Source organism: Pyxicephalus adspersus, chromosome 2 (genome assembly GCF_032062135.1).
Source record: "Pyxicephalus adspersus chromosome 2, UCB_Pads_2.0, whole genome shotgun sequence".
Lineage (NCBI taxonomy): Eukaryota > Metazoa > Chordata > Amphibia > Anura > Pyxicephalidae > Pyxicephalus > Pyxicephalus adspersus.
The window spans coordinates 13,508,874-13,525,280 of NC_092859.1; the positions used below are offsets into that span (position 1 = coordinate 13,508,874).

Below are 16,407 nucleotides of genomic sequence, written 5' to 3' on the forward strand. Positions count from 1 at the left end.
AAAAATGGGCTTAAATACATATCCATTTTTCAAACCAAAGTGGAGTAAAAGTATATAAGGGGAGTTTTTCTTTAATGTAAACTAACATGCTGATCTGCCTAATCCCTATTAATTAGGTCCTCAAACAGATATTGTAAAATGTGCATTTCTGGTTTCAGTAAAACATGCAACATGCCATTTGCCTAAGTAGATTTAGTAGAGATTTGGTTATTGATCAGGTATTGTGGAACCAATTCAGTCTATATGTACATACCAAGAGATGGCTTATATCAAAGCACACAACACTGGAAGATCCCAGATGCATTCAGCACTAACCATACAGCTATGTATAATCTCCGTACCATCCCAAGAGGCTCCTCCTGGTCAGTCTTGACTCCAAAACGAGGTATGGTAGAGTTGGTCAGGCTGGAGCTGTGCGTGAGCTTCTTAACGCCACTTATTTGGCACATTGTCTGTTGTTTCTTCTTCTTCTCGCGCTCCTTCTGTGTTGGGGAAGGGATATCCACTTCGTTCTGTTTGTCTGCAACACATAAACAGACCAGTTACAGAACAAGACACTCGGATAGACGTGCTACAACAAAGCATGGTGGTTTGTGTACAAGTACAGAAGTGCAAACTTACAACAAGTGCTAGGAGCGGGTCTTAAACTAAAACTAAATATATCAGGATATAAAGTAAAGATGAGACAATTCTAAAGGATCTCCGGAATCCAACAAATGTTTTTTTGGTATTATAAGACAGCCATGTCAGCAGCTAAATTTTGCACTGAACATACCTACTCATAACCAAGAAATCTTTGCTGGATTCCAGATATTCTCTGATATTGGATCATCTTTACCTTCAGATATCGTTGAAGTCTGTGATGCAGAGGAGATAGATCAGGATTCCCCATGCAGAATTAGAATATGTCCTTTGATATAAATAAATGTATGACTAAGTGTTATGGGTTGCATGGTGTCCTTTCCTTCAGTGTTGTATATATGAGCTATTAAAGTTTATTTGATATATACCAATCCCAGGTTCTCCAGCCTCAGCCTTTTCTCTGAAGAATCTGCACCCATTTTCCAATGCAAATAATCCAAATGTTTTAAAAGTGGTTGTCAGAAACTTGATAAAATGAAGAAGAGGAGATTCCATCTTCATAGTAAATGTTCCTGATGTTGTGTAGCTTTATCGGAGCAGGACTATGCAGTGTCCCAGGTGGGCTAGCTTCTGTTTCGGGGAGTGAAGCCGGGGCATTTAAACATGCAGAAGGAACAGGTGTCCTCTCTACATAGCCATCTTACAGGAAGGATGGTGAAATGGACCGTTTACCAGCTCAGGAACATGTGTCTGGAGGCAGATCATATATCTTATGGGAAAGGGGTTGCACAGCTTTTACACAGCAATATAAACCTAATATCCCACTGTGTATTAGTAACCTAGCAAGATACAAAAATGGCTGAATGACTATTACTGTTCTGCAAACCCCCCCTTGCTATGACAGTCAATGATCTTGTTACTTGCAGGATATTTTGACAGGTCCTGCCAATCAAAAGTAAAAAAAAAAATCTTACCAGAAGTCATAATGGCAAACAGCAGAAATGTAAATCTTTTCTGTAGAGTCAGGATTTGTCAGTGACAGCTGTGTAATAAGGCCGCTTACCCAGAGGACTTATGGGCTTATTCAAGACATGCGAGAGCCATCGAGCTGGCCCCTCTTCTCTCCTGACTGATTCTTCGAGGTGACCAGCAGGGACGGTAGCAGATATGTGAGGAACTGATAAGTTTGTGTATTAGATTTCTCTGGGGTTATAGGTTCCGGGGGTGCTAAATGAGGCTTCTAAAGCATTCAGGCACCCGAGAGGCCCTGATTGGCCACAGCCTGATACTTTATATTGTTGTAAGAACAGAAAGCGTTATATAAAGTGAGCTACAGCTTCACCTCGTCCTTAGCCTGCAGGTAGGAGAGAATGCTAATCTGAGATTGTATTTTAGGATTGTGTATGTGTATGTTGCAGAATATAGAGAACACTGAAATTTGCAATCTTTCCTACCAGCAGGGGATCCTTTGTGTTTCATGTGTTGAAAAAGTGAAGGTTCCTATTCACACGGTGCAGTGCCGTGGTAATGAAAGTACGTCATCCTGCACTGAAGTGTACTGTGTTACTGCAGCTTATTCATTCTGAATGGGTCCCAAAGTAGAAAAAGTCACACTTGTAGAGTGCTGAGGGACAGATGCTGGGGCGTGCATAGGAAGGTGCAAAGTGTGCTTGTGGGCAAGGGCCCTGGACCCTCCTCAGCCAACAAAGGCAGCCAGTTCAGTGGTAGACCCCAAATCCGTTCTGCACAGGAGTCTACTGTTGGTTATATCCACCACTGCACACATGTATTGTCTAAATGCATTGGGGTATCATTCCAATTTAATACAAAGCACATACACCCCCCCTGTGATAAGCAAGGTAACACTGACTGCTAATTAGCTTGTTAATGGGCTTACAAGTTGAGGTTTACATTAGTTACCAATGGCTGTGAGCTAATAAAGTTAGCTTTAATGTTGTTGCTGTGTTGGTTAATAAAATCAAATCAGATGTTGGAACTGATGAAAAAAAATACTTGCTATACTGTATGCATGTTAAATGGTGCAACATCCTTGCAAAACTTAGGTAGTTGTTTCATCAGTCTGCACTGACTAATTGATGAACAGCCAAGTGGAAAGACCGCCTGTAATTTCATTTGATGAAGAGCACAGTTAGGTGCCCCTCGCTCATTCTCCCCTCTGCATAGAACAATACAGCACTTGTTTATTCTCTTGTCACTGAAAAGATTATTATTATTATTATTATTATGGCATTGTATAGGGATTTAGACACTTAACTGTAGAATTTCCTTCTACATCTTTGGTATTGGTGGCCCTGGACCCTGCCATACATACTCCAACCATTCTGGGGAGGGGACCACTCAGTCCTTTGGCATATCTGCCACCCCTTTATTGTGGATAGTGAAGGGGGCAGTTAAGGTCAGGTATTATTATTAATGTTTGAACTAATGGCCACTGTCATTGGGACCAGAAGTTGGCCACATTTCAACATTTTAGGCCAACAGAAATGGGGGGATTTTTTTAAGGATCCTGTGCAGCAAACAAAAAACTCTTTTTTATAGAGAGATTTTACGTCCTAATGTGTTTATAGGGAATGAAGGAAAGGTCTCTAGAGAGAAACCATGAAAAAAAGACTAACTCTTACCTACTCCGAAATGTGTAAAAATATACCTTTAGAAATACTTTTATGAATTCTATAAACTTACTTTTTATAAAATTCATCCCCTGATACGATACTAGTTTTGCAGCAAGTCTTTTTATTGATATTTACCCTGTTCCTGTACTCTAGTCATTTATCCTGTATGTCCTCTGGCAAACCTTTGGCAATATTTTTAGGAAGATTTAAGTTTATTCTTAACACCCTGACAGATATCTGACATATCCAGGGAAAAGCAGCCTTGATTCATCAGATGTCTCCAATCACCGCACACCCGGCTGACAAGAATCCAAGCGCCTCTCCCCCTTTTCCCACAGCTGGCACTTTTTAAAGGAAAACTAAATATACATTTATACAACAACAGACATAAATAATCCGTAGTGCTTCCTGCATCATTCCTACGTCAGAGGATTATTAATACATGATGGGGCTGCCGTCTGAAGTTGTAAACTTTCTGTGTGCGTGAGAAACATGAATCACAAGTCCTTCTGTCCAATTCGCATTGTGCAGTCATTCTGTTATCCCAGGAAGAGCTGCTCATGGCTGGGTCCAATGGATACTTTATTTAAAAAGAGTCAGCCCACCCCAAAAATACACATTACAGCTTGTGATAGAAGGTGAACAAGTAAAATACTAGGCCTGCCTATCTTCAGTGATAAATATAGCGGGGACCCACTCAGCCTGTTGATTTTTAATTTTTTTTTTTTTGGGAACGCCAAAATGTTTTTGCACAGGATGGGGTAAGACCGCAGGGTGAGCTACACACAAGTCAATTCACATTTCTGATCAGATAAATCATCAGAACTGAATCTGAAGGTACATTAGCAGCCAACTCATTGCACGTAACCATTTTTAAAAAATTTTTCAAACAGATGTAGATATACGGATTGACCATATATGTTGGCAAACACCGATCGCTGAGAAGTTCCTGGCTTTGCCTCTTTCACATGAAATAGAAAAATGAGTGTGTGGGCATATAACAGCCTAATATCTTAGTATGTAACTGTGCAAATATCAGGTCTTTGCGATTCTTAAAACTGTTTTTTCTTTTAGTGAGAAGCTGTGACGGCAGAGGCACAAGCAAGTTTCACATCGCTGGAGTTACGGGCCGTCATGAAGTTTTTGTTTCTCCAGGGAAAGTCAGCAAAGGACATTCACACTGAGATGTCACAAACACTGGGGGAGAAGTGTCCTTCCTACAGCGCTGTCAAAACGTGGATATTTCGTTTCAAGACTGGGCATTTCACCGTTAAAGATGAGCCGTGGGCACCCCCCAACCTCAACTGACCCGGCAACCTGCGATGCTGTCCATGAACCGATTATTGAGGACCGGCGAATATCCGCAAAAAAGATAGCCCAGATACTTCACATCTCACGGGAGCGTGTTGGGTTTGTTATCACCATGCGTTATCCTAGACATGCGCAAGCTTTCAGCAAAGTGGAAATGTTTGAACAGTGATCAGCAGAAGGAACAAGTTGAAGCATCAAAAGCCATTTTGGCCCATTTTGAAGCTGCACAGGACTTTTTGGCTAGGTTAGTAACTGAGGATGAAACCTGGCTCCACATCTATGACACTGAAACCAAGGAATAGTCAAAGGAATGGTGCCACAGCGGGTCTCGGCGTCCATTTTCTGGGACAAAAACTGTATTCTGTTGGTGGACTACCTACCTCAGGGCTCTAGTATCCAGGAGGTATTATGCTAACCTCCTGGGTCAGCTGAAGGAGGCAATTAAGACGAAACACCATGGAAAGTTGACAAAAGGGATCCTTTTTTTGTAGAACAATGAACCTGCGCACACCTCCAACGTTGTGGCTGCTAAATTGAACACCCTGGGTTTCCAATTGGTCCACCATCCCCCCTCCTCACCTGACCTGGACTATTATCTGTTCCCGAATTCGAAGAAACACCTGAAGGGGCAATGTTTTGAGGACATTTCTGACATCAAAGATGCTGCTGAGAGCTGGTTTGTGGCCCAACCAAAGGACTTTTATTTGAAGGGTCTAGAAAAGCTGCAACTACGCTGTACCAAGTGCATCAGTCTCAGGGGGGAATATGTGGAATAAATTTGTTATTTCATAACTCTGGATCTCTGCTTTCTGGGCAAAGCCAGGAACTTCTCAGCACCCCCTCGTTCTCACAACAGGAATCCTGATCAGTTTCTATCTGGGAAAACTCTTGGATGGGCAGAAAACTTGGGCTTCCAAACAGAAATCAATTGGTTAGTCAGTGCATACCTGGCAGAGGATCTGCTCATGCCTACTAGGCAAACTGTTTACACACTAAGCATACATGCTTGTATCTATAAAGAAGGAAGAAAAAAAAGCAAAACCAGATTCATGGAAACAGCTTATCCTGGGGTAAATAACAGTTACCAACCCTGTCCTGCAAATCCTTCCCCTGTGCATGGTGTTGTCAGTTTGGTGGTCAGGCCATTCAAGTTTCTCCACACCAAAATTCACCCAACCATTACTTCACTGAGAAGGCTTTATACACAGAGGAATAGTCATGGCGGAACAGAAAAGGGCCTCCCCCATACGGTTGTTAAAAGGTTGGAAGTGTACGTGTCTCAGGACAGTCACAGTGCAAAAAAAAAAGCCTTATCGACTGCTCTGATTATTCTCAATTATGAGAGGGCTTTGCAGGTATCGATCATTTCTTTTGCAGCAACCTGCTAGGAAAAGGATTTCTCTACCGCTGCAAAATTATCCGTGTGATCAAGCCCTAGCAGTACCCGTCACAGGGAACCCTCTAGGAGGTTTATCCATGAACCAATGGCCATACAGGTAGGTGTGATGGTTAGGTGTTTATAAACTTTTCACCATTAAATGTATTTTTAGTAAAAGTCAATGTGCAGAATGTGGTCATAAGCTTCTCATTACAATCAACATTCTCTATAAAAGATTTCTCTTGCAAATCAATTTTTTCTGTTGCCCAAGAAGGATGCTGACTACGCTATGGCATGTATAACCCCCAGCATGAAAATGTAATGCATGATTATAAAACTAAACCACAGCATGCATGTAAAAAGCAAAAAGCTAACACAAAATAATATTTATTAAAGCACAACTCATAATATTTCCGGGATTTCCTTCTTAATGCAAAGCTTGACTCACCGAGAAAAGTGTTGGAGATATATTCTGAGACCTGGTTCCCGGAACGGCTCATCTCAGACAAGTGTGTTAGCTCACGGTTCAACATTCTCTTGAACTGTGGGAGACAGAGAACATCAAATTAAAGTCAGTCATTTGACTTAGAACTGTCTGATGCAGAGGTACGTGACCACACATATGTACACAATAGCGGCTCTTCCACAAAGTTTGACACTTTTTTTTTAGTCACTTGCTGTAACTGCCTCTATCTTTTGCCTTTTGATAACAAAACAAGACAAACAGGAGAGAAATTCTCATGGATAAAAATGAAGGTTTACCCTTGGCAACTGCTGGCAGTGAAAATACGAAATATACCATGAGCTGCCTCTTTTTTGATTTAAATATTTTATATGTCATTTATAGCCCATATTTCAATATATCTTTCTTTTTCTTTCTTTTTTAGGAAATCTAAATACACTGCAGCTGCATGAAAACAAAAGTCACGCACATTGTTCGATATTACTTTATTAAAAGCTGCAACAGGTAAAGGAGAAAAGCCTGTCCTGATTTGGCATGCTGTAGAAAAGGATCCTTGCTCTTTGTTTGGAAGCAGTGATCTCTCTACAGAGGCCTAAGTCAGATCTATAGTTCTACAGACAGCAATTCCCATTCATTTTGTTGACTTGAGAGCTGAGGTTCATGCAGGAGGATGTCAGATCTTTGTAGAGAGGTCACTGCTCCCTAAAAAAAAAAAAAAACATTCTTTTCTACATCTAGCAGGAGACAAGTATTTTTTTTTAACTCATCCTGTATGAAAGAACGACAAGTACCTCCACCTTACATTACTTCTTAATACATGACCATACTAAAATATCTCTGACTTGTTTATAATTTCCTAAAACCTGACCATTCTCTGATACCCAACATTTCTACAAGTACCTACAATTCCATACTGAAACATGCTACAAGAACCACAAATACTACCCTAGAGGTTTGGTGTTTCATCATGAGATCAAACCAAGTCAAGTAACCAACCAAGACAAGTAAAGCCAGACTTCTGTTTACATCAGCAATCCTGAACACAGGTAAATCAAACAAAATAGAGCACAATGCATTCAGAATTATTGTCCACAAGCTCACAGTATATGCCAATAGAACCATTTTCAGCCTACTGCAAATAGATCCTTAAGAAGAGTTCTTGGTTTGCACAACACATATTACAATTTAAAATAGTTGGTCAAAGAGAAACAAATATTTTTTGACCCCAACAATATCATCTGACTATATCCATGGGTCAACACTTGATTTGGGACAATGGCTAAGAAAGTGCTAAAGACAAAGCAAGAGCATGACAGCCAGACAACTACTATTTTAAGATAGGGAACCAGTCTATGGGTTTGTATCATGATGGGTGTCCTCTGAAGACAAACACATCTGATTATATAAATAGCTGATGGTCCTCCATAGAGGAGATGTCCAACTTTAGTCTTAGAAAGCCAGGATCTGTGCACATTTTTTGGGGAATAAATTTGAATGGAGTCAGAAAATGACAAAATGCTGGTGAACACCAAAGTTTGACAACCTCACTCTAGGTAGCTGCGCCTTATGAAATCAGCAGCAGAATGTTCAACACAATAATGAATTTATGAAAACTCCATAATATAAGTGAGTGTTGCAAATTAAGTATATACATGTTTAAATCAACATGATGAGAAAGAAAATACAACTACCAGGAGAATTTCATATTTGTTGTCCATGGTTATTACCGGAAAACCTAATTTCTATTGCACTCTAAAGTTTTACTTTGGTTTCCTAAACAATACAGTGCAACCACGTTAATAAGTTATTGTAAGAAAAACAGTAAACCAATAGACATAAGTCAACTCATGGTGTTCCACCATCAGCACCTCTACCCCGAGCAGGACATACCTTGATGTATCCCCAGGACACAGAACTCAGATAGTTGATATCAGGCATAGTGACGGTGTACGGAATACAAAGCAGGAGCTCTGATTGTCTCTTCTGGGTTCAATGTTACTCTTAAGAAGTGGAATCCTCTTGCTGCATTATTTTGCCAGTGAAATATTCTTATCAAGATCCCTTTAACACCGGATTTGGTTCCTGCTATAAAGGTATTTCGAATTCTGGCTACATGTTAGAGGGTCCCCCTCCTGTACGAGTTCTCTCCTCGAATTCTCTCCATTATGTGTCACCTCCCATCCACTCCTGACCTCTGAATTAGTTCCCAGACCCCACCACAAACTTCGTCAGAGCTCTGCAGTTCTCATGTCTCACTCCCCCACCATCACTCCTCTCACAAATCCATAAGGACTCTTCTGTGTCTGTTGTGCAGCTGCTCTGTACTCCTTCCAGCTGTATGAGGTCTCTTCCTTCAATCCAGGTCTTCTGCTCTGGTTCCACTTCTTAAGTATGGTCTTCCTTTAATTATCTGGCCTTTGTTCTAGCCTTCCAGGTCTAATTCTATAACATTAGCCCCCTGAGCCCCTGGCTATGGTCTAAATACCTCTTCTCTATAAGACTCTATGCGGTCTCTTTCTCTATGATGTCTCAGCCCCACTGTCTCCTTCTCTATGATGTCTCAGCCCCTCGGTCTCTTTCTCTATGATGTCTCAGTCCCTCATTCTCTATAATGTCTCAGTCCTTCTGTCTCTTTCAATATGATGTCTTAGTCCCTCTGTCCCTTCCTGCTGTCTCAGTTCCCTGACGCTCTATCTGTACTGTCATTTTCCTTTTTTTTCACTATCTGTGTTGTTAGTCCCTCTATCTGCACTAATTGCCTCTGTGTTGTTTTAGGTTTCCTGTCCTTTTATCTGTGGTGTCTCGGTCCCTCTATCTGTGGTGTCTCGGTCCCTCTATCTGTGGTGTCTCGGTCCTTCTACCTGTGGTGTCTCGGTCCCTCTACCTGTGGTGTCTCGGTCCCTCTACCTGTGGTGTCTCGGTCCCTCTACCTGTGGTGTCTCGGTCCCTCTATCTGTGGTGTCTCGGTCCCTCTATCTGTGGTGTCTTAGTCCCTCTATCTGTGGTGTCTCGGTCCCTCTATTTGCCTCACTTCTCATTTCCATCATTTGTGTCTTCCCAGTCCTTTTTTCCCTTTTTTCCTGTATGTTGTCTCGAAGTCTAAGCTGTTAGTCCTGCATTTCTTTCTGCATGGTCTCTGGCTAAGTTTGCAGTCTCGGAGACCCTTGATTTTAGTACAAGCTTTCTTCTCTCTTGCTGTCTCAGATATCTGCACAGTACAGGGTTGGACCTCTATTTGCTGTCCTTTCTCTCTTCCCCCCTCTCTATTGCATACAGACAATCCTCCCTCAGTTTCATACTCTTTCCCAGGATCTCCCTCCTCCTATATTCCCCTCTGACTATCCTACACACCTGTCATGTTTCCCCTTCCTTCCTCTGTTTCTATCCTGTCATCTGTTCAGTGTCTACAGGATGTACGGCAGGTGGCAGTGTCCATGAAGATCCTGTTACCAGCCGAGCAGCACGCGTCATTACCATCAGACAGACTTCTGATATTACAATACTGTCCAAACACATCACATTGTATACATGTGACATAGTATCTGCAATATACCCCGATAATGATCACACCGCACAGTATGATACCGAGTATCTATACCCCGATAATAATCACAGCGCACTTTATAATGCTACAGATTATCTATACCCCGATAATGATCACACTGCACCATATAATCGGCACACTGCACTGTATAATGATAATACCATATAATGATATTGAGTATCTATACCCCGATAATGATCACACAGCACTGTATAATGATACCGAGTATCTATACCCCGATAATGATCACACCGCACCGTATAATAATACCGAGTATCTATACCCCGATAATGATCACACCGCACTGTATAATGATACCAAGTATCTTTACCCCAATAATGATCACACCGCACTGTATAATAATACCGAGTATCTTTACCCCAATAATGATCACACCGCACTGTATAATAATACCGAGTATCTTTACCCCAATAATGATCACACCGCACTGTATAATAATACCGAGTATCTATACCCCGATAATGATCACACCGCACCGTATAATGATACCGAGTATCTATACCCCGATAATGATCACACCGCACCGTATAATGATACCGAGTATCTATACCCTGATAATGATGTCACTGCACCGCATCATGATATTGAGTATCCATACCCCGATAATTATCACACCGCACCATATATTGATATTATCTATTTTTGGCTTATTTGAGTTAGGGATTGATTCATTTCTCCTCATTAAAGAGTGCCCAGTTTGGAGACCAAGCAAAAAGAAAAAAGGACCCTGCAATATCATAAGACCAGTGCAGTAAAATAAAAACAGTAGTATACCCAAGGATAGGCCACAAGGGCAGGAAGGGGGCACCATATGGGGTATTATGGAAGCACAGAGCCTGGAGTTGTAGTTATATTGTAGAATATGATAAACTCCATTCTTAGGCATTACACAATTCTGATTTTTTCACAGATAAAGATTAGCACCCCTGCTCTGTTTTTTTGCTATTCAACAATTCCGTAGAAAACAAAAATGTCCTCACTTCCTGTCCAGGTGATAATAGGTGAAAATCAAATACTGGGATTTTCCATAGCTGGGATCCTATTGGTGGATTTGGGTGATTTTTACATCTGCAACTTGTGCTTTTGTCCAGGACCAGCGCTTATATTCCTCTCTGAATGCCGATCATTCATTATAGTGGTATGCTGTCAGAGACAGTGGCAGAATAAAAACAGGTTAGCGTGTCAGGATGAGTCACGTATCGATCCACCTGCACAGCTGCCGGATGTTAGAAAAACACTTGTAGACTGGGAGCCCTGGGCGGCAAAGCACACAGACCCAGCAATACTTTAAGCCATTTCAAACCTCCGTTCTCTTTATCAGATATTACGTGCCCATAAGTCTGTGCTGGTAATTGTGTGGTGAGCACTGGTGGGAGGTAATTTCAATGGTGGCTGAGAATTTTACCCATCAGTAATATTATTAAAAAATACTTACCATGTGTCCAGCACTGCCCCCTGCAGGCTTAGAGGTGCAGTGCCAGTCTTACCTAATGAATGACACCCAGCATATTTGAACTTACTTTTTGTCATCCCAGGGTGTCAAGGACCAACCCTCCTGTAGGTGCATCTTTAAACCACTATGAGCTAACATGGGAATGCTACAAGGAATGATGGGGGATCCTTATGTCAGATGTGACCTGTTCCTGCCACGTTATGATGTAGGTAATGTTTATGGAGGCAATATACACTGCACAGATGTGTGTGTTGTGAACTTTGTGGTACAAATTTACTACAACCAACTAGCTCAGTGACCTGGGCTGCAGACTGCCTCATGTAATTGTTGGCCATGCTGGGTGATGAAATAAACCACCATTGTGGGGTGTGTACATAATGGCTTTGATGGTGTGATTGGCAGGGTGTAAAAATGACACTGGAGCAGCCATAAACAGGAGGCACGTCTCAAAATTTGGCAGTAACGTGCATTGAGAGGGAACTCAACAACATGGATATTCCATACAACCTAGAAAGCGGTACCAATCACAGTCTGGGATGGGTGCACGATGACCTGGGCTCAAATGAAGTGGGCTGCAAGGTGCTGGCCATCAGATTAAGGACACTCAGTGAAATCTCTGGTCTGAATGTGAATATTAAGGAGGTCCGGGACCTGGCTGTACTGTCAGGTAGAGTTGTCAGGTAAAGTTGCTCCTGTATATGTACTCCAGCTATGTATTTAGCTGCTTCTCTGAAATCCAGCTTTTGAGTAAAATCTATATATAGAAACTGTCTTGGGGTCTGTGTGGACGTGGTTTGATGGGCTAATGCAGCTTTCTTTTGGCATTGGTTTAATATGCTTCTGAGGACGTCTAAATTTCACCTGATTCAGCTGGTTTAACATCACCAAGAATCTGTGTGGGAGGAACAGCAGCTTTGAAGTCCATGGACACTAGTCCTTGCTTTTCAAGAGCTGCAGTTCAGCCAGTCTTATGACCCTGACTCCCCTGGCACACCCGCAGCCATGTCCTGGAATGCCATCTGCTACACTGCTGAGTGTTCAGCGATGGATCAGCACAATGATGAGTCATTCCAGCCTGAAAATGTGAGATGAACAGAACCGTGCACTGCAGCACACCCCCACTGGATTCCGGTTCTGCCTTCCTTATAGTCCGAACCCTGATTTGCAGGTGGTGACAGGAAGCTAAAATAAAACCAGCAACACAGGTGATCATATTACTCGTACAAATACAATTCCTTTGTATGATAAATCCATACCTGCAATCATTTCTGTTTGTTTAATATGAGAGTGAAGATCTAAACCTGTGAAGGTGAACACCGGGCATAAAAACATGCCAAAGAATTTGTATTTTTGTCCATTCAAATCCCGAGATATACACAGCTCTGCTATACAGCACAACCCTGTCTAGCATAACAGGAGACCTGATTTTTTTCTACCACATTTCAGAAACACTTACAGGTCCCCTCCCAACCCTGAGACTGGACACTGAAAGAAGAGGCAGCAGACTAATGAGCTCATCTGGTTGCTACTCTTTTCCCCATTCCTATCAGTATCCTGCAATATAGCCTAATGGAATGGCCACTAATTCTTTTTTCTTTCTCCTAGTTTAAGCCCTGCTGTACAGAGATTGCAAGAAGCAATAATAAAGATGAATATAAAATGTGTGTTTTTACACGTGCCTGGAGTTTAATCTGCTCTGTGAAGCTTGTGGTATGAGATCCTTGGATGATTACAATGGAGGATGCTATAGGCATTGACAAAGAACTACGTGTCCTAAAGTACCCTGCAAGCAGATCCACCCACACAGTTCCAATATATATATATATATATATATATATATATATATATTATATATCTCCATGATGGTTTATTAGAGGCTGCTACAATTACATGACATAGATCTGACAGGGAGGAGCAATAAATAAGGATGTGACAATGGAATGTACCAGATCACTAGTGAAGGGAAAACTCCACGCACCAGCAAATGCTTTAGAAAGGGTAAAATCAGATGCCTTTGGCCAAGGTTTACAGGGAATCTATCCTCCCTGAAGTACCACATGCACGGCGCTGAGCGCTGCTGTTTTCTTCGGTCGTGCTAGGAATTTGTCATGCTGTGACTTGTCCAAGGTCACAAGGAGCTGACACAAGGATTCCAACCCGTGACTGCAGCCTCCAGCAAAGTCTCAAGTATAATCAGCAGCCATCGCTTCCATCACAGTGCTAAAGCCTTTTCTTTTTCCAGATGTACAATACCAATATACAAAGCAGAACATGATTCATCATCACCATATACAGCCCTTCACAGTGCCGGTGTGGCCTAGTTTCCCACAGACCTGAAAGGCCGGTATGATGGGATCACTGGCATTATCTCTACACTGTACAGTTTATATTATCTCCCATTAGCTATTAACATATCTTAGTATTTATATTCATATATTCCATTATTATTGTCAATCACACCATACCATGCAATCCTCTTATACAAATGTACCGAGAAGACTCATTTGTCTTAATTAAAGCTGCTAGTAGAATTCAGTATCTAGCAAGTAATTCTTTCTGATTTTCAAATATGTCCCCCTTAACTCAAATGGGAGAGTTTGGAAGCACAAGCTGAAACCAAACCCACTAAACATCAAGAACTGGATCAATTTCTATAATGATATCCATAGCTTAAAGGACCACCCCTCTCACAAACAGATTCATTATAGGGAAGTCACCGATGCTCTTGATCTTAATCTGTATTCACTGGAGTGTATGCAAGTCCAGTGGTAACATTTAATCAACCAGGGCTTTGACCCAACATCTACTCAACCTGCCCAATGTCTACTCAACTGGGAGCATGACCCAACATCAACTCAACCAGACTGTGACCCAACATCCACTCCACCGGAGCTCTGACACAACATCTACTCCACCGGGGCTCTGACACAACAGCTACTCCACCGGGGCTCTGACACAACATCTACTCCACCGGGGCTCTGACACACTGACACAACATCTACTCCACCGGGGCTCTGACACAACAGCTACTCCACCGGGGCTCTGACACAACATCTACTCCACCGGGGCTCTGACACAACATCTACTCCACCGGGGCTCTGACACAACATCTACTCAACCGGGTCTCTGACCCAACATCTACTCAACTGGTGCTCTGACCCAACATCTACTCAACCAGGCTCTGACCCAACATCTTCTTAACTGCGGCTTTGACCCAACATTCAATCAACCACCGCTTTGACCCAACATCTACTCGATGGCGGCTCTAACGCAACATCTAGTCAACTGGGGCTCTGACCCAACATCAACTCAACCGGGGTTCTTACCCAACATTAACTTAACCGGGGCTCTAACCCAACATCAACTCAACCAAGGCTCTGACCCAACATCTACTCGACAAGGGCTTGGACTCAACATCTACTCCACCACGGCTTTGACCCTCCCCATGGTGAAGTCTTCCCTTTCCTGCTACATTCTCTATAATGTAGAAACAATAAAAGGATACAGGAAGAAACAGCAAGACCAAGATCCCCTCTTAATGGCTGATACAGGTGGGTGGAGCTGGAAACTTAAGTGAAGAGATCAAACTATGGTGGTTCCAGGATGATGTTAGCTTGCTGACCACCTCCAGTCATATCTGAAATACACTTTCTCATTAACCAAATGAATACCAATAAAAAAAAAAAAACATTGGAAAACCAATACAATTACCTCCAACTAAAACAAAGTTATATCGATGTAATAAAAGTTCTTCCATTTTGTATAGCATCATATGCACAACAGTTTTAACAGGAAATCAGTTCAGGTTATAGAATAAGCAGAATATATGATTGAGTATTATGGGCAACAGTAGACCTGAGGATGGGAAACAACTCACACTGTATAATTATCATTTGGTTCAAGTGATAGGTCCATGTAATGGCTTCTTGGCTAAATTCTTGTCACCAGCAATATTTGGCAGAATCTATTGGGTCAACACACTAAAAGGCATTTCATTAAGTGGACCTGCTTGCCCATACAGGATGAATATTCTCAATAAATAGATTTGTGGCTTTACAAAGCCATCTCTGCGTGTTAAGGCCAAAGGGATCTAGGTACATATGAAAACTAGAACAGTAAGAAAGCAGAAAGTTAACCAGAAGACCTTGGCTCCTAACTCATACAACTAAACATCTACTGATGGACAACTTAAAGTTACTACCAAACAGGAAACTGCATTCACATGCTACATCCTGTAAACAGGGCCAAAACAATTTGCAACTTTTCTCTAAATATCATTATTGATGGCCTAAAAAATACCTAGTGATACAGTTCCCTGGTGATGTCACTCATTTCTTGTAAATTGTTAGGCCGCATTTTGAAACAACTGTCAAAACCACCGGGTCAGCGAGTTACCTTAGCAAAACCAGTGGCAAACCACCAACATGAGTTTAGAGAGATAGAGAGTCTTGAATTCTACTTTTGCATTACTCGTGAATAGACCCAATCAGTCCTAGGCCCAAGATATCAACTTTACTTGCTTAAGACTTGAACCAGCCCTGTGTACCATGACAAGCCAGGCAACATCAAGTAATCAAAACACTACATGCATCACATTTACCTGGTCCCACCATCCAACCAGCCAAGGTCTGGAGCATGTCTCACAGAAAAAATCGACCAAGGGCATTTTTCAATCCTGGTTGGATAACTTCGAAGGAATCCAGTCTGCAGGGTGAAGCTGCAAGTGGCAAGAGCGACTATCAAAAATGTCCCCAAAATATCCTTAACAAGAACTGGCAGCTTAGTTTCCAAAGAAAGGTTTGAGGATAAAAAAATTAAAAAGAAGAAACTTCTATTGAAATCTTTAGAATCCACATGAAAAAAAAAAAATAACAGAAACAATCAAAAGATTTTTGTTTTGTTTTCCAGAGCAAATTGGTAGTGTACTCAGGACATAAACAATTTAGGTGGTAACATTTCCATTTGTTGTATTTCAAACAAAAAAACAATACATTTTATTATGAAAAAAGGGAAAAAAAGAAC

The 16,407-nt window shown here is 41.6% G+C and overlaps 1 protein-coding gene across 7 annotated transcripts in view; it reads right to left on the reverse strand.

Annotated features, from left to right (window-relative positions):
- PDE4A (phosphodiesterase 4A) overlaps positions 1-16,407 on the reverse strand; it is a 301,715-nt gene that overhangs the window by 13,701 nt on the left and 271,607 nt on the right. For 5 of the 7 annotated variants that reach the window (XM_072399609.1, XM_072399606.1, XM_072399607.1 and 2 more), the window contains exons 7-8: positions 6,353-6,446; positions 342-520 (exon numbers count right to left, since the gene is read on the reverse strand). In XM_072399609.1, coding sequence (XP_072255710.1) covers positions 342-520; positions 6,353-6,446 — 273 coding nt within the window. Of the gene's footprint in view, positions 1-341; positions 521-6,352; positions 6,447-8,257; positions 10,099-15,985; positions 16,273-16,407 lie in introns of those variants that run through there. The other 2 variants (XM_072399611.1, XM_072399612.1) reach the window with 2 other exon arrangements.